We start from the raw sequence: 22,204 nt of genomic DNA on the forward strand, positions 1-22,204 counted from the left end.
AGTAATTTGATTAACTACATCGTTCTTAGATCCAATTAAGACCAAAAATGAATACCAGTCCAGGACAATTCGCATGGATTTAAAAATCTTAAGTATACATTAAAAACTGCAAGGACCATCCCAGAAGTCAAATTATCAAAAATAAACGTTGTTTAAATGCAAGGAAAGAAGGTATGGAACACCGTTCTCGGTTTTTCGCATAACTAAGTATCTCGATTCTTCATTGTCATAGTAACGGTGGTCTTAATTAAATCTGCACTCTCACAGATTGAACGTTTTGACAACTTTTTTATTTTTTGTCTTGGAACGAGCCAATTTTTGCGAACACTTATGGAAACCAGTTATATAAGATTGTTGACAAAAATAGATCGCAGATTTTTATTTTTTTGAACAAAAACTGATGTTTTATGCATTTATCTCACACCGTTAGTAACGGTTTAAACCATAAAACATAAATCTTCGAACAGAAGAATGAAATTCTGCGATCTGATCTTTTGTCAGCAATCTTTTATTATTGGTTGGCAGATATTAACGCAAAAAATGCTCTTTCCAAGACAAGAAATAAAAAAAAGTTGTAAAAACGGTATATCTGTGAGAGTGCAGCTTTAACCGCTATCCTATGTTCTAATATCACAAGCGAAATTATTGAAAACAGGCTCAACAGCCTAAACAATACAAATACATTGTAGTTTCAGATAATGAGATATTGAATGGTGCAGCATCCTGGTCTTTATTGGTAGCACACTTCGACCCTCATGTACACTAACATGGGCATACTTCTGGCCCCAATTTCTTAAAACTTCTTAAGCTTAACAGGCTTAAGTCGCTTATTTCAATTAGCCAAAATACATACTTGAATTGAATCTTGACAAATGAAAAATAGTTAAATGTGATTTTCGTAATGATAAATCTAATCCAAAGTATAAAAACTCTTAAAAAGTTATTTTTACGCAATTTATTGTAAACCAAAAATAGTGAGCTAAGCTTAATCATGTTATAAGGGGCTTATCGTGCCCTCATTTATTTATTCATTAAATGCTAATGCCATTTTCATTTGTTTTGAAAGAACTTCTATTATGACAAAAATGCATAGATACTATGCATATGTTTCCTATGCATATTTGGCGACCGAAACCTGTAACATTATAAAATTAGCATAATTCTTGGCAAATGCATTACATCCTAGTTCATCACAGCACAGTACTACGTGCCATTTTCATAGTAAGCACCCTGTACTCTTTTTCCAACGCCTTATCATTTTTCTGTAGCAGCCTGGTATTTTTCGTCAGCACACATGCACTTTGTCTACGGCAGCCTGTCCCTTTTTACTGATCGAACGAATGGTACAATCATTATTCATTAAAGTTTAAATAATTAATTATATTTTCACACTGCCGTGACGTTGTCTTATACAGTTCTTAAATGTGTTGTTTTGTCTTTAGGTCTCTTGGTATTTTATGCATGTTGGAATTATAGTTGTAGGAAGAGTACTAAGGTTTAACATCCCTACGCATTTATTGTAGAATTCCAAGACAGATCATTTCAAAGCAAATACTTCACCCAAAGTATATGAAATACTTTGAAATTTCGCTGACTGATATAAGACAGTAGCTAAGATGTTCTTTGATACATTCAAAAGATACATTTGTGTGTGTATGTGTGTCGCATGTGTTAGTCATCTGCATTTAATTGATAGCATTTATATTTGCAATTATAGAAACAAAAACATGAATGGTATCTAAATAAGGCCATTGTCTATTCATGAAACAATTGAGTGCAATTTGTTATTTTTGAGCTTTTTCTTTTGTACATGTTTTGCTCTAGAATTATTTTTCTTCAGAACAAAATGGCAAGTAAATCTATTTTTTATATGCTTTCCGGTTATTAATAGAGATTTTTTACTGAAATAAAATTGATATCTCACTCTTTCAAACGGTGATAATATCAATTTGATATTTCCACTGTTTTGACATTTTAGCCCGCTCTCATTTTCGAATCAAACGGCAGCGCACACAGAGATGCCACACAATTTCAACGACGTCATTTCCGAAATGACGATACGTTCGCTTACAATTTGAAGCGCTTTATTTAGAATAAATACTACAATATATTGTTTTTTTCTATTGTTTTTAGGCATAGAATAAAAAAAAAACATGTTTTATTCATTTCAAGCTCGCAATAAATTTTTCCTCGTGTACTCCAAAAGAAAATATTTCACTCGTGGCTACGTCACTCGTGAACTATAGCTTTTGATGCTTACTCGGTGAAATATATTACGGTCCTTACACTAAAACAAACGATTATCCTCTATCAATTTGATTTGTGACACTTACTAAACATTTAATGCACGATATTGTGTCGCACGCTCGTTGGGAAGATGTCCACAATATGAATATAGAGCTAAATAAAGAAAGCAGAACAGAACAGAAATTGTATTCGACTTAAGCATAAAAAGCCCATCGTCACAGCAACATGTATAGAAACAAAAACAGAGCACAATATATAAAATGTTTCTTAGAAAAATAGCATTTTTTTTTTAGAAAAATAAGACATATATGGACAATATTGAAAATTATAACTGCAATGTTAAACATTAAACTATCCAGCTAGACAATTCATAAATGTGAAGGGAAGCAAAAAGGTTATTGTAGCATTAAGTATTTGAATAGTTTTGATTATCATAGCTTTAATAGCTTTCGACAAGATTATCAATCGCTATATATAACCACGACGTTATACCTTATACAAACATACACACGGTGTGGTAAACATGTGTTTAATATGCATTTATCAAATATTCTTCTAGTAGTGCAAAATGTCCGTATCAAATTTCTTTTTTTATCCAAAAAATGTTTTTGTACAAAAAACTTATATGTACAAAAACAGCGTGTACAGAATTTGGACACGAGCAAGCTGAGTTTCCAACACCATCAGTCTTAGACTGGACAGGCAGGAGCCGTGGGAAAGCCAAATATCTACGAAGCTAGGACAAGTAAAATGCAGGAACATCCATTCCATCTTCATCTCACGCAATGCTCCATTTATTGGCTCTTTCTTTCCATACAACAGTATATGGTAGAAGTCAGCAGGGCGCTGGCCGCGGCACCTATGGCCGTCCAAAATGACCAACCAAACCGGCCTTTAGACATTGTTTCCACCTGTAAGTCTATGCCCCAGTCCTGCTTCGCCTTGATCCCGAATATCACGATGCCTACCGATATAGCCACCGCTGAAAGATATAAGAGTGTATGTATTTTTGTAGAATTGTCAAGTCTGTCAGGTTAAGTGTGCATTTGAACTTGCTTGAATTTATATACACAATCAACATATCAAGTCTGTATCAAGTGAAACCTTGCTTTAAATAAGGTGTAGTTGTATGGTATACATAATCTACTGGTGTCATTGAAACTCCTAATGCTGACTTTTAATCTTTTACATTCGTAAATTCTGTATTCATATATGCAACTATTGATATGAATGGATTTTGCTTGAACTGACATATTGAAATGATAAACCCATTTTAGCCTGTAGCTCGAAGGCCTCGAATCAAAATCAGATAGCGTCTCATCTTTGTTTTGACGTGACATGTTCAAATGATAAATGCGCCGGGGTTACACAATGGAACATATGGCGTTAGCGGTTTAAAATAATGATAAATTAAATACCACTTTATTTGGATACATTCATAAGTATGCAACGTTAAAGTGAATTTAAAGGCAAGCCGTAAAATCTTGAATTAATCTTGGCGCGAAACTGAGGGGACTAGATAATTTCAGCTAATTTTGCAGGACATGTGTTCACTTAAAGACTTTGCCTTCAATTACCTACAGCAAATAGTCAAAACGTACTCATCCAATATCGGAATTTATCTAATTAACTTTAAACTAACAACAAACTTGCGTGATGAAAGCAATGTTCATACACCTAAGTATATATTGGTTTATCATTAAATGTTAGGAAACTAGCTACAGTCGAAACTCGTGATGTCGACTTTGTCGGGACCTAGGGAAAAAGTCGACATAACGAACATTCGACACATCCGAATTACAAAATAAATATCACCAATCCCAGCACATTTGAGTTCGATTAATGTCCGATGTCCGACTACTGCAAATGAATGGTCTTGTTACATATTACCGTCTTGAAAACAGCAAACGTATTATTGAAAAATAAAGTGATTTTTTTTATTTGTGTCAATTTTATTTAATTCTGTTCAATTAATTGGTATTAAAAAGTTTGTTTTCTACATGCAGTGTAGAGAAATTTCTTCGTCACGTAACTTTCATTGTTGTCGAATTTTCCCATGATGTCATAGGCGTCCTCGTGCGTTTCAATAAATGTCTTTTGAGCAATAAATGGGGGGGGGTGCAATAAATGTCTCTTTAATCAAAAACATAAACAAACAAATTTAATTTTGCACCAAATTATGACAGTTTGTTATTTTGACACGCACGGTAATTTAGCGACATGAAGCCAACATAGCGAAAAAATCGAGATATAAAAATCGACACAAGCAGATTTGTTTTATATAGAATAAGAAGGAATAAATTCGGGACCAGAGAAAAGAGTCGACACAACCGGAAAGTCGAGATATCCGACGTCGACATAGCGAGTCTGGACTGTAATTGTATTAAAATTCATTAATATACTTAACTTTGTCTTAGGTAATGACAGGCACTTAATCGGTTACACCGAAAATATATTTAGGATTTTATTTTATTTACTGTGAAAAGAATTGTAAAAGAGTAAAATCTCTTATCTCACCCAGAGCCTTTTATCGCTGTCAGCGCTTTCAATTTGTATGTTTGGAACACTAATTGCGTTCCTACAAGATTAAATTAAAAGGCCAAACTAATTTATAATATAGCGTGCACAGGCAAAATTCCTGGAACGATTACGGTTTTAACAGAATGATGCCAACTACATAATTGACATACCCTTTCATACCCTTTCATTGTTTTCTCTAACAGAAAAAGCCTGCAAAACAAAACAACTGCGAATTTGTTCATTGCCATTACACTATAGACTTTTCTTAAGACAAGATTGACAAGATGGAGATGTCACGTGACGTACGTAGTACGTAGTAATGGCCGCGTTTTTCAAATCGTATAGGAAAATATATATTTGGGATATTTAAGTGATATTCGACGGTTCAAACTTGGGAATTTATTTGATCATGATGTGGAACTTCTTATTAACATGACTAAAAAATCAAACAAAAAGCGCAAGGATAGGAATAGTAGTGGAAATGATAGTGATTCAACAAACAATAGAAAACTCGCAAAACAAAGAGGCCCTTCAGAGGAACAATCTATTGACATTTCTGTCAGTGAAATTCTTGGTCAAACTAATTATGTTTTATATGCAGAGGATAATGTTAACACTGCAGTAGATACTAGTGTATTTTGTGCGGACTCTGAGGTGAACGTTACCCCACCCATCAGCTCCAATATGGCAGAAGGTAGTAAGGAACCCACCAACTCTTATATTGTGAAGCTACTCGAAAGCATAAATGGCAGGTTGGGTCAAGTGGAAAATAAGCTGGGGGCACTCGATAAGCTTGAGGAAAGAATGGGGAATTTTGAGAAGGAACTGAAAAGTATGTGGGTTGTGGTGGACGAGCGGAACAAACGGACGGACGAGCGCGTTGCCAGGGTGGAAGAAAAGGTAGATGGCATGGACATTGAGACGGGGCTGCTGCAAAACAGAATCTCAGACCTTGAGAAAGATAGAGCCAGTTTGCGGGACGATGTTGCGTATTTGAAATCCCAATCAATGCGCAACAACCTTGTGTTTACTGGGATTCAAGAGGACGCCGGTCACGAATCTATTGAGGCAACAGAGAAAAAGCTGCGCAAGCACATCCAGGAGGCGATGAAGATTGCGAAAGAAACCGCCGAGGGCTTCCGGTTCGAGCGCGTTCACCGCTCCCCGAGCGCACCGACTCCAGGCAAGACGAGGTCTATTGTTGCCAAGTTTACCTATTTTAAGGATAGGGAGCTTGTACGTAGGCAATACAAAGAGCTTATCGGTACGTCCTTCAATGTGTTCGAACAATTTCCCCCGGAAGTGGTTGCCAAGCGCCGCAAGCTCGTACCGAAGATGAAGGAAGCACGAAGACTTGGTAAGACTTCCTGGATAGCCTACGATACGCTATATGTTAACGGTGTCGCTGTAAGGGACTAGGGATGCGTGGAGGATGAACTCCGTGTGCTCTCCTGGAATGTTCAGGGACTTACTGCTATTAAGCAAAATAGTGCCGATTTTGTAAATATTATTTCATCTCATGATATTTGTTTTCTTTTTGAATCATGGAGTAATTCTAACAGTAAGATTAATTTGAATGGTTATGTTTCGCATAATTTATATAGAAAATTCCAGCATAGGAATGCTCGTAGAAATAGTGGTGGCGTTTTAATATATTACAAAGATCATTTAAAAGATGGTATTACAGTTGTTAAAAATAATTTAGACACTATTGTTTGGCTTAAACTCGATAAAACATTTTTTAATATGGACGATGATGTATATATTTGTGGTGCTTATATATGGGGAGAAGACTCACCAGCATATAATACTATTAATGTTGATCTTTTTGAATTGTTAGAAAATGATGTATCTTTTTTTGAGGAACTAGGGAAAGTCTTTGTTTTTGGTGATTTAAATAGCCGCGTTGGCAATAAGCGTGACTTTATTACTCACGATCATTTTAATTCTTCCATTGATGATATAGATTATGAGCCTGATTTTGCTTCTATTAGGGCCTCAATCGACCCTAGAGTTAACAATCATGGTATACGTTTATTAGATATTTGTAAATCTAAATGTTTACGCATATTAAACGGTCGAGTAGGCAATACGAACCAATATACTTATTTTTCCCATAACGGCTCTTCTGCTATAGATTATCTTTTAGCACATGAGCGCAATTTTTCATTGTTAAAGTATTTTACAATCGGATCATTTAATGAGTGGAGTGATCACGCCCCGTTATATTTTTCAATACATTGTAACAATAAAACACCTAAGCTTAATAAATACAATGATGTTAAGTATAGATGGAATAGTAATTGTAAAGCTCAGTTTCGAGCAGGAATTATTTCTATGTTACCACAATTTAATACTGTTGTTAGTCAAATTGATTGTACAAATAAGGAATCCGTTAATAATGTTGTAAATTCGTTCACAAATATTGTTCGGAGTGTGGCGGATCCTTTATTCTCCAAACAATGTACGTTTAGTGATGTACCTGTATTTGACAACGATGATTGTATGAGAAATGCAGATTGGTTTGATGTGGATTGTATAAATGCACGCACTTGTTATTTAGATGCTTTGAAATTGTATAATGCTAATAAGAATGATGAAAGTCGTTTGATATTATGTCAAAAGAGAAAGTTATATAAAGATTTGATCCGTAGAAAAAAAGGCCAAATGTATAGACGTAAAATGCAGGAAATAGAAAATTTGAAGACACACTCGCCAAAAGATTTTTGGAAGTATTTTAAAACTAAAAAAAAGAGTGCAAAGAACAATATTTCGTTAGATGAGTTCAAATTGTTTTTTGAAAATCTTAGTAATAATAAAGTAGATTGTTCCAATGAAGAAGCAGAATCGTTTTGTAATAATAATGACTTCAGCCAGCCTAATATTGTATACCCTGAATTAGATAATCCGATTAGTATTGATGGGGTGAAGAAAGCTATTAAAGCATTAAAACGTTGTAAATCTAATGGTAATGATTGCATGTTAAATGAATATTTTATTGAATGTGCCGACATACTTGCTGCACACATATGTGATATATTTAACTGTATTTTGATCTCCGGTTGTTATCCGGATAAATGGACAGTAGGGATTATTGTACCATTGCATAAAAAAGGCGGTGTAAATGATGTTAACAATTATAGGGGTATTACTCTAGTTAGTTGCTTTTCAAAATTGTTTACGACTGTATTAAATAAACGCATTGAATTTATATGCGATAACAATAATATTATTTCGGACGCACAATTCGGATTTCGTAAAGGTCGATCGACTGTCGACGCTATATTTTTACTTACGTCATTAGTGCAAAAATATATGAACGAAAATAAACGATTGTACGTTATATTTGTCGATATGATGAAGTGTTTTGATACTATTTATAGAAATGCGCTGTGGCTGAAATTATATAAATGTGGTATTCAAGGGAAAATATTGAATGTTATGAAAGATATGTATCAAAATGTTAAATCTTGTGTAAAATCATGTTCATCATACTCAGAATACTTTAGTTATGCAGTTGGCTTACGACAAGGGGAGGTAATGTCCCCAATATTATTTTCACTATTTGTCGAAGACCTAGAATTGTTTTTACAAGATAGCGTTAATTCTGGTATAAACATAGATGACGTTATATTAATTATGTTACTGTTTGCCGATGATATGGCCATTTTAGGAAAGACACCGGCTGAAACTCAACATCAATTGGATTTACTTAATACTTATTGTAATACTTGGGGTCTTAGAGTAAATACAAATAAAACTAAAATTATGGTATTTCGTAAGCGCGGACGTTTATTACCGCATGAAAGCTGGACCTATGATGGCCAAAACATCGAAGTCGTTAGCGATTTTAACTACCTAGGAACTGTTTTTAACTATACTGGTAATTATGCATTAAACCAAGAATATTTAGCTGGAAAAGCTTTAAAGGCTTTAAATGTGTTACTGTATAAATGTAAAGAGTATGATCTAAAGCCTCATATATTTTGTCAGTTGTTTGACGCCTTTGTAGGGTCTATATTAAACTATTCATGTGAAATATGGGGTTATACTAAATCGAAAGAAATAGAACGTATTCATTTGAAGTTCTGTAAAAGATTATTACATGTTAAAATCAACACTTGTACTGCTAGTGTATACGGAGAATTAGGTAGATATCCTTTATATATTTCTAGATACATACGTATAATTAAGTACTGGTTGAAAATAGCTAACACTAATAATATATTGATTAGTGTTGTATATCTGCAAGCAGTAGCTGATAGTAATAAAGGATATTCCAATTGGGTTACCAATGTTAAAAAACTTCTTAATGATTATGGTTTTACACATATATTTGATAATGTACAAAATGTAAACGTAAATACATTTGTTCACGAATTTAAATGTAGAGTTATAGATACATTTAAGCAGGAATGGCATGGTTCATTATCTAATAGCTCTGTTCTTGATATGTATAAGGTATTTAAAAATGCATTCCAGTATGAAGAATATCTGAATATACTACCAAGGAAATACCGACTTTATATTTGTAGATTACGATTATCTGTACATCCATTAAGGATACAAACTGGACGATATGCCAGAAATAATACACCGCGCAATGAACGCTACTGTATGTGTTGTAACCATCTTGATATTGAAGATGAATACCATTTTGTATGTATATGCCCATGTTATTTAGTTATAAGACAGAAATACATTAAACGTCATTATTATGTTCGCCCCTCCGTGTTTAAATATCACCAACTATTAAACTCTGTTAATAGATTTGAGCTTATTAAGCTCTGTAAATACGTTAAGGAATCACTATGTATCCGTAACTGTATTCTAAACAATGATACATAATTCTGTTCATCCTCTTTTATAGCCTGTTTATGAAGCTGTTACACTACTGCGTTTACATATTTATACCTTATAGTAGATAATAATAATTGCATAACGCTCCTGTAACACAAATATTTGTTCAACTTTTAAACTTACCTTGTACAAACACATGACATATTTAAGTGAATTATTATATGTGATTAGACAATGTACATTAGTATAAGTCTTAATAAAATGTCTGTTCTGTTCTGTTCTGTTCTTAAAATTCCATGTTGCATGTTCAGGCAATTTTAATCCTTCGTTTTTATTTCTTTGACGTTTATACATCTGCTCGATAGCATGTTCCTGCATTTGATTGCAATAACTATAAACCTATCTAGACATGCATTAACTTTTCAACGTAAAATTGCAATACCCAGGGACTTGTCATTTTTCAAATGTTAAAGCCGGTACACACATGCTTTCATGTGATAAAATTTAAAACCTAGTTTACATCTGAGAGCTTAAGTTTCCCGTTCAATACATCTAGTATCAGGACCAGATTTTATTACATGAACATAAAATCATATATTTTTATACACGCACGTGTAAACGCACGAACCATGATTCATATTTACATTTTAGCTCGTCCATTTAGAGGAATAAATCGATGAGATTCATGGTCTTAGAGCTTTCAAGGCCTTTGTGTTTTCACTGTCGTAAGTGTAGTAATACGGCGTAGTATTTCGGCGTATTTGTCTGATTATATTCATAGCAGTTTGGCGACTCTCCCAAGAATATTTTTTTGTGCATGCTATACTAATTATGATCTTGTTTGGTTAGTAATGATTTTCGGTAACCAAAAATCGGCCATCACTTGGCTAAATGCATGCCAAAAAGTCAGACATTATACATGTACATATTTACTTGAACATTCATGGTTTAGAACATTCACAGACTAAAAATAATGGCAAAAGTTTGAATTTTGGTTTTGTTCGCATACATTGAGTGATTGTTTCTATTATCCTATCCTATCCTAAATTGTTCGAAAATGTTTTATCGTTGCAACATGCCCAACACGAAATATTCATTTCCAAGAAGTAATGAGGTAACTGGTGCTTCGTGCACATACAGCACATTCCTAACACTACCTAATTGCATCGTTGCTGAAGCTGAACACACAGGAATTCTTTGAGAAAAACAATTGACAGCCCTTGTACTAGTTTAGGAATAAGTGCTCAAAGAATATGGTGAACTTATTTCCAGTCGCTTAAAGTAATGGGACTTTTGGCACATCATCGGCGCGACAGAAACATAAAAATAAAACGTCTGTAGTGTCTGAGAAACAGAGTTTATTTTTGAATTCGAATTCGACTTGCGGACTTGTCTCCGTTGTTCTCATTGTGTCTTAGAAGGTTTCATGTAGACAGCATGTGCACGTTTATAGACAAGTTTGTTCGACTACGGGTAGAAATTCTCTGTAGTGTTACTCACAAAGCTAATTGACAACCCTTACACTTACTGATGCCGAACAACTGTGTTGTTTTTATGCCATTTATCATATATTTGTATCGTTCAGATAACATTTAAACGTTCATTTCTTTACACATCAACTTAAAGTGAAGTAAATGAAGCCAATATTTATGCGAAAAGCCAAATGTGATATAACGACAAGCAAAGATTATGCACCAATCTTTTGCATTTACATATACTAATGCAATATAAATTACAATGATATTTTCATTACCCATTGAACTACTCACATGCGACAATGAGAAATCCACAAATAGGTTGATGAGGGCTACATCTGTGACACGTGCAACACAGAGATATGGTGGCCACCAGTAGAGCCAGGAGGCCTAGGACCAGCGCCACTGACATCAAACCCTGCGTCGCCTTGAACCATGCTGAAAAAAACAATAATAAATTCTAGTTATAAAAGATAAATTTACAGATGAAACAAGTGCAGGTAGGGGATGGCCACACATATATAGATTTGGCCTAGGGCTACGGCTAAAAACATAATGTAATATAATATATGGAGGTAAAACCGACGATACATGTCAAACAGGGAGCATGTTTGCATCTTTAAAACCTATAGTCCTATATACAGGGTCAAAAGCATAAGACTTTATATTGCATTGAATAACGCTGAAGTGATAAGTAAACAACTTTGTATGGTGATGGCTATAAAAACCCAAGATGTCCACAAGGAGCTCAATTAGGCACATAAACTATGCCACGGACATACAATTTTGAGTCATGTTGAACTGTGCTGAAAAGAAAAAAAAATAATACAAAATCAGTTACATAAATCCTGTAGCTGATACTTCCAAGAAGTACAATTGCATATTATAAACAAGGTAAGCTTGGCCTCAACAAGCTACAATGTCAAGGCCCTCGGAAGAGATTGATTCATGTTCAGTTCAGTCTTTTTGAGCACATATCGGATTTCCATTTATCGTTATAACTCTTTCTTGTTGTAGTTAGAGACGATGATACAACACGATATTGTAATATAACCTGCAAAGAATAATGACGAATTTGTCATAAATGGTTAGGGTAATCCTGCTCTAACCCATAAATCAGTTTAAAAACACACACACAAAAGTACGAGGAAACTAAAGATGTTCACTCATTCGAATATCGTTTAAGTAAAGATTCATTGAAACAAAATTAGCATTTTCTACGATCACAACTGCAGACCATACTTGTCGAAAGAAACCAGGCTTGTTTACTTAAAAGTTACCGAGGTGTATTCAAATATGTTTTTACAGCTTAATGTCATAGCTATATCAAGAAATAACATGCAGTCATTAGAATAACGATACTCTCACTCTCACTCATCGTGAAGGTCATTTGAGAAATAGAATATTTACATGTTAAGTAATATTGTACGTGGAAACATGCACATACATTATTTTTTTCTATTGGCTTGGCATTTAGACGCTTATTTCATAATGCCATGGTCATCTATTTATATCAACTGCGTGAGCCGAGACATTACGTTATCAAAACATTAAAAACTATTAGATTGCAGGTGTGTTTCCTCAAGACATATTGCAACTCGACCATAAGCGTCTAAAACCTTTCACCGCAACACTTGTAAATGCTGTTATACTCGGTGTCCTTGACAAAAATTGCACTTGCCATGGCACTGTTGGTTTTATAGATCCATTGGTTGTACTTAAATGTTGCTTTAAAATGCTGTGGTTGTTTCTACAGCGCTTTGAAAAGTGTAGAGTGTTTTAATTTGTTGCTGATATTCTACTCTTGGTTTGCAGTTGTTTTATGTCATTAGAGACGTATGGAGATAAATATCCCCAAAATATTCAATCTAAAGTGATGTGGCAAGCTATGTAGCTACACAAAACAAACAATTAAGTACAAAGTTATGGCTAACATCAAATATTTTGGAGGGCGCAAACAACAATGACAACGAACATGTTTTAATACATCAAGTCTTCTAGCATCGACTAAGGCAAAACCATAACACTAACGAGCAAGTTAAAATTCTAATTTCGTGCATATAAGGTAAGAAAGACCCAATTTGCTGATAATATAACAACGTTTTAATAAAGGGCATTCTGTCTTGGGTATCAATTTTGATACTGGGCTAAACGGCCATTACAATAACCAACTTTTAATAAATCAAGTCTATTACCATGCATCGAATCAATGTTTTGAAAACATACAAATAACCAAATTGGACACGTTTAAATGCCAGTTTTAGTGCATGCATTGTACGTAAGATCCGATTTCCTCACATTAAAGCAACGTTTTGCCAGTTTGATGTTTTGTGCAGACTTGTGGCAAAATGTCCACCTACCTAGACCACTAAGCCAACGAAAACCTTCAGTTGCCAGTTGAAGTTGAAGCAAATCAAATTAATGGATATAGACGTAAAGTCTAGACACTGACAGGTTTTTTTCTTAATACTGAAAATAACAAAAAACATTGCAGAAATCCAAATTAAACATTTGTTTTACAAGCTTTTGACTGTTTTGGAATTACTTGTTATTTTTTTCTAGCCTCACCGAAATCACCGAAAAGCAAGGAAAACAGCACAGAAATTAACAAAAAAACAACAACAAATGATTGGTACAGAAATAAAACAACGAAAAACAAGGCAAAAACCATTGAAAAAAAGTTTCATTGAATTTCAGTGTTTTCCGTTAAAATTGCCGTGCTTTTTGAGAACATATGTTTTGGTCTTGGCTTCCGTGCGTTTTGCCTTGCGTAGTTCAATGCCTTACCGTTGTAAAGTCATACCCGGAGATGAAAGAAAGTTCTTCAGGATTTGTTATGTAGAATGTTTTGGAACATTTTCATTTTGTATATCAGTGAAAACTTGTCTAATCTTGGCTTATGTAAACAATAGAAGTTTCTTTATAAAGTAAACTAGCCTTTATAAACCATTCACATGTGCTAAAACATTTATAAAATATTGGATCTAATTTAATTAGTTTGTGAGGATTACATATTGGAATAGAGCTTATTTAATGTGTTCAATATTTCAAGTTGATTTAATTATGTGGATATTTAAAATATACAAGCGAAAATTTTTCTCATTTCAAGATTTTCAAATTTCCGAATAACTGACTTGAAATTACTTTCGTTAAATTGAACGTTAATTAATGGTGTTGCTAACGTTTGATACTGGTTTCTCTTTTAATATTGCGTTTGGTGGTGGTTGAAACATTATTTGATAACTATCATTCGTTGCATGCAACATTTTCTTTTCACAAATGAAGCCTTCTATAAGTATCAAAACCTACGTGTTTCTTTGAAAACAAACTAGAGTAAATAACTCGCGGATTTATGCTAACATTGTTGCATTTTTTATCAAATGTCAGAGAAAAAATATATCAATAATCACACACCAGAATGCTAAATTCCAGACAAAACAGCCAATTTGTTTTTGCTAAAATTTCCGGATCTTAAAGAGAGGGCGCTCGCCCAAATTTGCGAAAACTCTAACGTTAACACCATGATCCTTCCATGATAATTATGTTCTTTGCAACATATCCTCCTCAAAACTATCTTATTCACCTTTGCGTATTTTGTAAAATTACAATGACAGAATGTAGACAAAGATTGCGTCAGATAGATTGTTGATCCTGCAGCCTGGCATTCTATTTAAGCATTTTCAAGGACGAAGAGGTAAACGTTTAAATAAATAATTTAATAAATGACACACGCCTGGCAATTAAATTTGGGTGCAGACTATAAGTATCTTCCATGGCCGAGAGTGTAAGATAGGTTCATTCCGACCCGAGCGTAGGGTGTTTTGCGGAAAACCTCAGTTAAACAAAATTAAGTAAAAATGTATTTTTTTGGCTGGAACTCTTTTGCGCTTAGTGAAAATAATTGCGTACGGATATGCAATAATTCGTGGTTGTCATGGATATTCGCGAAGTGATTCAGAGTATGTAAATGGTCTGATCGGTCTTTAAATAGTTCTAAGAAGAGTGAAGCATTATTTCTTGAAAGGTGCGTGAAAACAGTTTTCTGGTGACATTTGAAGCGAGAAATAATTAACTAGCGTTCTAAATATTGCCACAAGACAAGGTTTCCATGATGCGCTACAGACGGCAGTCTTCAACAAGGGAGGTAATTACAATGTGGTGACCATTAAAAGAAGTTATATACGGGCATTTTATCTTTGCCCGTGGGCAAGATAAGAATTTCTAGCATGGTTAAATTAATGGATCTACTTATCTGAGGTGGGAGAAAAATATGCCTTGATTTGGTTTTTTTGTTTTGGAACGCGATGTTTGGGGATTTGGAACGTAAACAAACCAAATTCATAAACATACTGCTTAAATTTAATATTCTTTTTCCCCAATGATGCTGACCAAACTAGCTATGATTTCAAAAATCGACATCTATATCGTGATCACTTATTAAGTAAATAGTTCGTTAAACATCATGTCTAGTATGTTGTTGACATAATTATAACTGAAACAATGCAGGCCTGGGTCATTATCGGAACCACAACAATTATGGGAATAAAAACACATTTGTTTCCGGTTTTGCTTATGTCTTTGAAGTAAGTCAATTGTCCATTGTTATAAGATAAGAAAGTGTGGGAATAATAATTTTCGCAATACATGTACAATTGAAACAGAAATGAAAGATACGTTTATCTAAAACTATTTTTTTATATTATAGAGTAAATAAAACGATTATCGTTTTCGTACTTGGTGTATGTTTTATAATTATTGTTATCGTTACCAGTGCTTGTATCTCAGATCGAAGAAGGTATTCTTTAAGTCTAATACCAATCTAGCTGTATAATGATTAATTCGGAAAAAATGATAAGAGCAAATAAGTTGCAATTTCTTTACAATACAATCTGGACTTAACTGCATCCTGCAAAAGTCAAACAACCGTGACAAAACAAAATTACATAACATATAGGTTTAATTGGGAAGCTTTATTGTTAGCAATAGTAAAACACTACTTTCAACGCTCCATCCTCTCCATCCTTTAGTATTTGCTTGAGCGGCATTCTTTTTCTAGAGAATCTCTGTAATCAATAGTATTAACCAATGCCACATGATTAAAAAAATACAACAACCAAAGGAAATACTCTACCTGGAAACTCTTTGCTTATCCTCACATCTTGAAAAATCCAAGTACACATGTCCTCCTCACAATTCGCTAACAAACCTTTGTGCATCGGTTTCATGATATCATCAACTACCCAATATGGCGTCACGACACTGATAAACATGGCCGCAACGGTAACAACCAGACACATAAATCCAAGGTTCTCCAAAAGTGACATTACGTAATAAGTAGTTCGTCACTGCAAAGGTCATGTGACATAACACCGATTTATTCTAAATCCAATATAGTTCAGATTGTGGTCCTGATTTCTAATGTTATCATACTAACTAATGGGAGATACATGTATGAAACATATGTTCATGTACATTTCTAAAGGAGACCTGCATGATTTGTTTCTATTTTAAATCACATAATATTCTCACAAACTAATAAACACGTCTATAAATTTCACAGGAAAATAAAACTGCTGTCAATGAAGACTCCGAAACAATTAAATCCAGGAGTTGAAAATGTAAACGAAACATTACAGTGTTGTTTCAACTTCCTTGTTTCTTACCAAAGGGAAATATGTAATAAAGAATGACCTAGACATCCAGTTTAAAATATAAAAAAAACTCTCAAGAGGTTTCATTCTCATCATTGTTAAACCTAGAGAATTTCTAGCGGATCTTTCATTTCAAGAGTGTAGAATATATATATGTAGAAGTCCATAATTCACAAGAAAAGGACCAAAACAAACGTTTTGATTGATTTTTGAACTATTTATGATGTATGAATTTGTTTTTTATTGTTGTCAACAAAAGTTAAAAACCAGTATTCAGATCGTTTAAATTGAATCAAATAAATAGACAAATTATTCAAGTAAGCATACGATCTATAAAATACCTAAATAAAACACGTAAGCTAAGACACACGGGCATAGCTAAGATAATACCTTTACATTAACTTATTTTGAGTTCCTTTGAATCGTTGTCTATTACGACTTGGTGATTCTTGAAACAATAAAACCCATAAAGCGGGCATTGCCATTGTAGCACTTCAACATCATTGCATTCATTGACAAAACAGACACTTCTGTAAACAGTGCTGGTCTCGCATTACAGCTGAATCAAACGCAAATGGTTTTCTCAGCTGGTGCTGATTGACATTTCAAGGTCAACTGTACTTATATCGTAGCATAGCTGCATTGCGCGATGGGAATTTTTATCCCTAAGCTGTCTTCAACAGATTACCAATCTGGGTTCGCTGAATTGTCGGTATTATCAGCAATGTTTACTATTTTGAGTGCGATTGCAGTTCGCGTTGGTACCATTACACCGGATTCACAAAAATATGTATTTCTTCTATTTTACAAATATGCATTTACTGTTTAAGGGTTCATGTTTGTGGCAAAACAAACAACAGAAACGAAACATACAAACAATACAACCATACCATACACTAGTCTCATCGTTTATTAACAAAGTGTGTAAGATCGCACGGGAACCTAAAAGTACGATTACGTCATTAATACTAAAATTTTACAAAACGTCATACATATCTCAAGTGAAATTAAATATTTCTTAGGTTCTAAGGGGTCAATGAATGTTGCTTAAGGGTCTTCAAAATCGAATACATTTTATTATAGCTCGGTGCTATGCTCGCGTTGGCCGTGTTTCAATAACCATTGTAGCCTGAAATAAATTATTTAAAAATGACAAAATGATATAGGAAAACAAGATAAAAATAGCAGCAAGATTCTATCGCGCACCTGTTGATAAATAGACGAAGTTTTAAACGCTAGATCCGTGAACAATTGATATGTAACTGTCGTTATGTTGCACTTATGTTGTGAGTATAAAGGGGATGAGTTAACGTTGCAGCAAAAATGTCAACAACTAGATAATTATGTTTTTACTTTAATACTTACAACTCAATTTCTATGATCACTTTTTCAATGAATGCAACAGCTTCGGATATATTCGGATAGCGAAACATTGCGTACTTATATAAAGAACTATTGTTTGTATCCTTTAAGCAGGCCACGAACAATGTAAATCAACAGTTAAAAAATAGTTACTTTATGTTTTTTTTTAATGTATTGCTGTTATTAGCGTTTTAATTTTACGTAAAGAATTGATTTAATTTTGAGACAATACTTAGTCCGTAGCGACAAAATATGAAAATCGGTCGGTTCGTTCTATTTGCAGCATTGGTGAGAAAGAAAGGTTATCTTAATTGAAATAACGTATCTAATTAACAATTCTGGAAAGAAATAATTAACTATTGGTGTTAATATAAGAGATGAATTGCGTGATGTCAGTCATTATCGGGGATATGAACGCAGTTGGGCTGATTAATGTACAATCGGACCTTTCGGACACCACACACTTTTACCAGCGGAACTGCTATCATATCCCGATTGTGACATTAATCACGCAAATCATTCCTTACTTGGCTAAGATTTTTTGAATGTTTGACATCAAGGCAAACGTGTTAATAAAATAACAAAAACAGTTCTTTGTTCCAACAAACATCTCTAAAAAAGAATTTAGGAAGGCTATGCGTTTTCTTCTTCTTGTGAGAGCCGTGAGTCTGTACCAAACCGACCTATATCACCATTGTTGAAAATGTTAAATTTAATATAAAATGGTCAAATTACGAAAGAAAATCCACACTACGACAACACAAAGTGTAGACTGTGATCGGGGAAGCCTAAGCATTAAAGAGGGTATAAACCAAATACTGAATACATTTCAGAGATGGTTTAATTAGATCAAATATCCCATTTTAACGGTAAGTAGAAAACATCAATTAATTGAATCTTGTCATTGTAAATGCTAGCCCATTGCTGATGTACTATTTTATGTGAAAAGTTGGTTTGATTTAATACATTGCCGGATACACTGCGAACAAATATTACGAAGAAACATTAAAGAATGTTTATTTTCTGAATTATTTTCGAACAGCCCTCGTACACTCATGCTGCATTCATGTTATTTCCTTTTGAAAACGAATGCATAGTTACTTTAAAAAAATAACTGATGAAAGAAGAACGTCATATAACAAGGCCTATCTAAAGTTTAAAGAACATACACTATGATTACCTGGAAACTCACTCCCAATCCTTCCGTCATTGTAAATCACGGTACACGAGTCTTTTTCACAGGTGGCAAGAAGGCCGTTATGGACAGGACCTGTTGTGAGATCACCGTCAGAAACCACCCAGTATGGCGTCACAAAGCTGATGAATACTGCTGCATCAGTTATAACTAGTGCGATAAATGCTACATTTTCTACACATGACGTCATGTTTCATTGTGTTCACACTTTCTGCTTGATGTATAGCGTTTCTTACAATAATTGGTTAGCTTTTTAGTTATAAAATAAAGTCACAACGCTGACGAATATCGCTGCGCTATTTACAACCAGCGATATACATTCTACATTTTCAATATGTGACGTCAATTTTCGTAAACCAATTAAAACAATATACCAATACAATCATTCAAAAAAAATGATAACTGTTGACAACTTAGAAAAAAAGTCATACACAGTCACACTGTCCAACTAAAACGCACATTTATTTGATCAATGAAATAATCATCTACATAAAACAAATAATTTATATTCTATTTTCGTTTTAAAATTATTTTTTTTAACAATTTTCTGATTGAGTATTTGTTTCATGACTTTAAAAACAATTTGAAATTAATCCGTAAACTTAAGACTTAAATATACAATGAAAGAAATCCAATATCTGACAGGAGAAAACATCTGCAAACATGTCCACTAGCAAATCCATCTCATATGGCTAACATAGAAACGTTCAAGAGAAGAAAGTGACTTCTCTAGTGTCAGTATTTGTAGGTTTTCTTTCGTAGTTTATCAGAAATCCACAGAAATAGAAACACAAATCAGGAATAAGATTTCTTCCTCCGTTGAGGGAAAATGTTCTATTAAGAGTGATGATTTGGTTGAATACTGTATAACTTTTGTTGTCTGCAAGCGGTTTACCATAAACCATCAAAAACACATTTCAAAACCTTCTTAAAATTATGCGTTGTCTTTATGACTTTACTTGTAATTATATATGCATGTCTAGTTTGTCAATCAGCGAGATTTAAATATGAAAGAAGAAGCCATATAAATTGTAAACTATGTAGGAAAATATGTATCAAACAGTTTAAGCACTAAGATATTGTACAAAGTTTAGAAAAATGTGATTCACCATACAAGTTTGACTTTCCTATACAGAAATACCGAAAGTAACGCCCTGGTCATAAGAACATTCCTTAAATGCTCTGAAATTAATAACTAGCGGGTTTATATACGTATATTGATAGTTTTGCATTTTTGTGTTCAATTATTTTGGACAAATATGTGGATCATCAACTATTTGTCAGCCCCGAATTTATTTCTTAGTGTTTTATTGACCATTCAAAGGACGAACCCACAAAAGTAATTAACTGACGAACAGCGATGAATTTGAATTGTCTAGCGAATGTTGATATCTTTCTTGAGGACCACAATTTTCACATAAGCGTCAACAGCTCCGTGTTGCTGCGTGATTAACTGCGTGAAATGATCTTGCTTTTACAGGCGTGGGTTCGCACCCCCACTTTAACCAAATTTTTTTAATTCGATAACTGTTTTTTTTTTTCATTTTGTTATTGTGATAACTGTTTTATTTTATCATTCTGGGTGTTAAGAAATGTCAAAAAGGTTAAGAGGAGTCATTTGGATATAGAAACAAAAACAACAGTTATCATCACTGAAAAAGAATAGGACTTAACATTTAAACTTTAGGGCTCAATGTCACAAAATAGGTAACAGCTTAAATTAAGATTTTATCAACAACCGACGTGAATTAATATGTTATTGTATGAAGTATATCATTTTTAAAATTGTCATACGTATTGAATTACTTAGAAACAAAAAGGCCATTTTTTACCATTTAATCTTGAGGCATATATGAGTACTCAAGTAGTTTAGATTTGTTCTGCAATCTCCCAACAACAAGATCAGTCCTATCGCTGCCTTGGAAAACATCTATACGGATGGTTGGATTTATTTCATTCCTTTTTTGTAATAATACAAGACAAGCAAAACACTTTTTACACAAGTTATGTTTTCAGACATGCAAATGAATTTTATTAGCCATGCATTGCAAATCATTTGGCGTAAATTACAATGACATTTCCATTAAAGGTACAGTTATGTCTTGATTTAATTTTGAGAGAGAAATTAAACGAGCAGACTGTAAAACTTGAAATCCTAATGGTGCCAACAGACATATATTTAAAAGGATGGGGCCACATGTTCAGAAATTTGTTCAAATAAACATTTTTGTTAAATTCATGGTTGTTTAATTTCAAATCCTTACAACTCAGGACGCTCCATGGACCCACTTGTAATCTGCAGTATTCTCTTACAACATTCTAAACAACTGTTAATGCTGTAAATGTTTTATCAAAGTATATGCGCAAATCATAAACTATTTCACCTTAAACTTAACAACGACGTTGTTAGAAGAAGATCAATAGCATCGTGTTAGCCATACGACAATAATACAGTGGAACCTAAAGGGACAAACGTATAAGAATAACATTGGACATATATCTGATTGAAAGAGGCACAAAGAATTAAATAATTTATTAAGTTATTTGACTTAAATTATCAAATGATTTGTAAGCAGACAAAATATATTATACTTTAGAAATGGGGTAATGCAACAAATGGCTGCGTGGCCACACATTTCCCAGCTTAATAGAACGCCAAAATATCGCTAATATAATGTTATCCGCACACAAAGTCTTGTTTAGATAATTAGGTTCAAATAAAACATATTTATTTCAATATGTGTGCCCCTTTAAACGGAATGATGTTCAATACAATGCCCCTAGGCTTTCAAACGGGCAGGTGTTAAATGTAATGCTTAAAAGCTTTCTCTGCCTATAAAGTGCCCCTTTCAACATACAAGGATCAACGCAAAACAAACCATATTCATTTGAAGGATCGCATTTATTGGTGTCATATGATTTGTAAAATGTTTAGGGACATTCAAATTATTTTT

The 22,204-nt window shown here is 33.7% G+C and overlaps 1 protein-coding gene across 1 annotated transcript; it reads right to left on the reverse strand.

Annotated features, from left to right (window-relative positions):
* Positions 1-2,631: 2,631 nt before the first annotated feature.
* Positions 2,632-16,601, reverse strand: LOC128205377 (uncharacterized). Its single transcript, XM_052906960.1, has 3 exons — positions 16,174-16,601; positions 11,337-11,480; positions 2,632-3,229 (listed from the first exon to the last, which is right to left on the reverse strand). Exons 1-3 carry the CDS (start codon positions 16,364-16,366, stop codon positions 3,042-3,044), a joined length of 525 nt encoding a protein of 174 aa, XP_052762920.1. The 5' UTR covers positions 16,367-16,601; the 3' UTR covers positions 2,632-3,041.
* Between the last annotated feature and the right edge of the window lie 5,603 nt (positions 16,602-22,204).

Source organism: Mya arenaria, chromosome 10 (assembly GCF_026914265.1).
Source record: "Mya arenaria isolate MELC-2E11 chromosome 10, ASM2691426v1".
NCBI classification, from domain to species: Eukaryota; Metazoa; Mollusca; class Bivalvia; order Myida; family Myidae; genus Mya; species Mya arenaria.

Coding starts and splice junctions, on each gene's coding strand:
- LOC128205377 (XM_052906960.1), bottom strand. CDS start 16,366: ATGTCACTTTTGGAGAACCTTGGATTTATGTGTCTGGTTGTTACCGTT. Junction 11,481..16,173: donor GATAAGCAAAGAGTTTCCAG/GTAGAGTATTTC, acceptor TGTTTTTTTCAG/CATGGTTCAAGGCGACGCAG. Junction 3,230..11,336: donor TGGATTTCTCATTGTCGCAT/GTGAGTAGTTCA, acceptor TATATCTTTCAG/CGGTGGCTATATCGGTAGGC.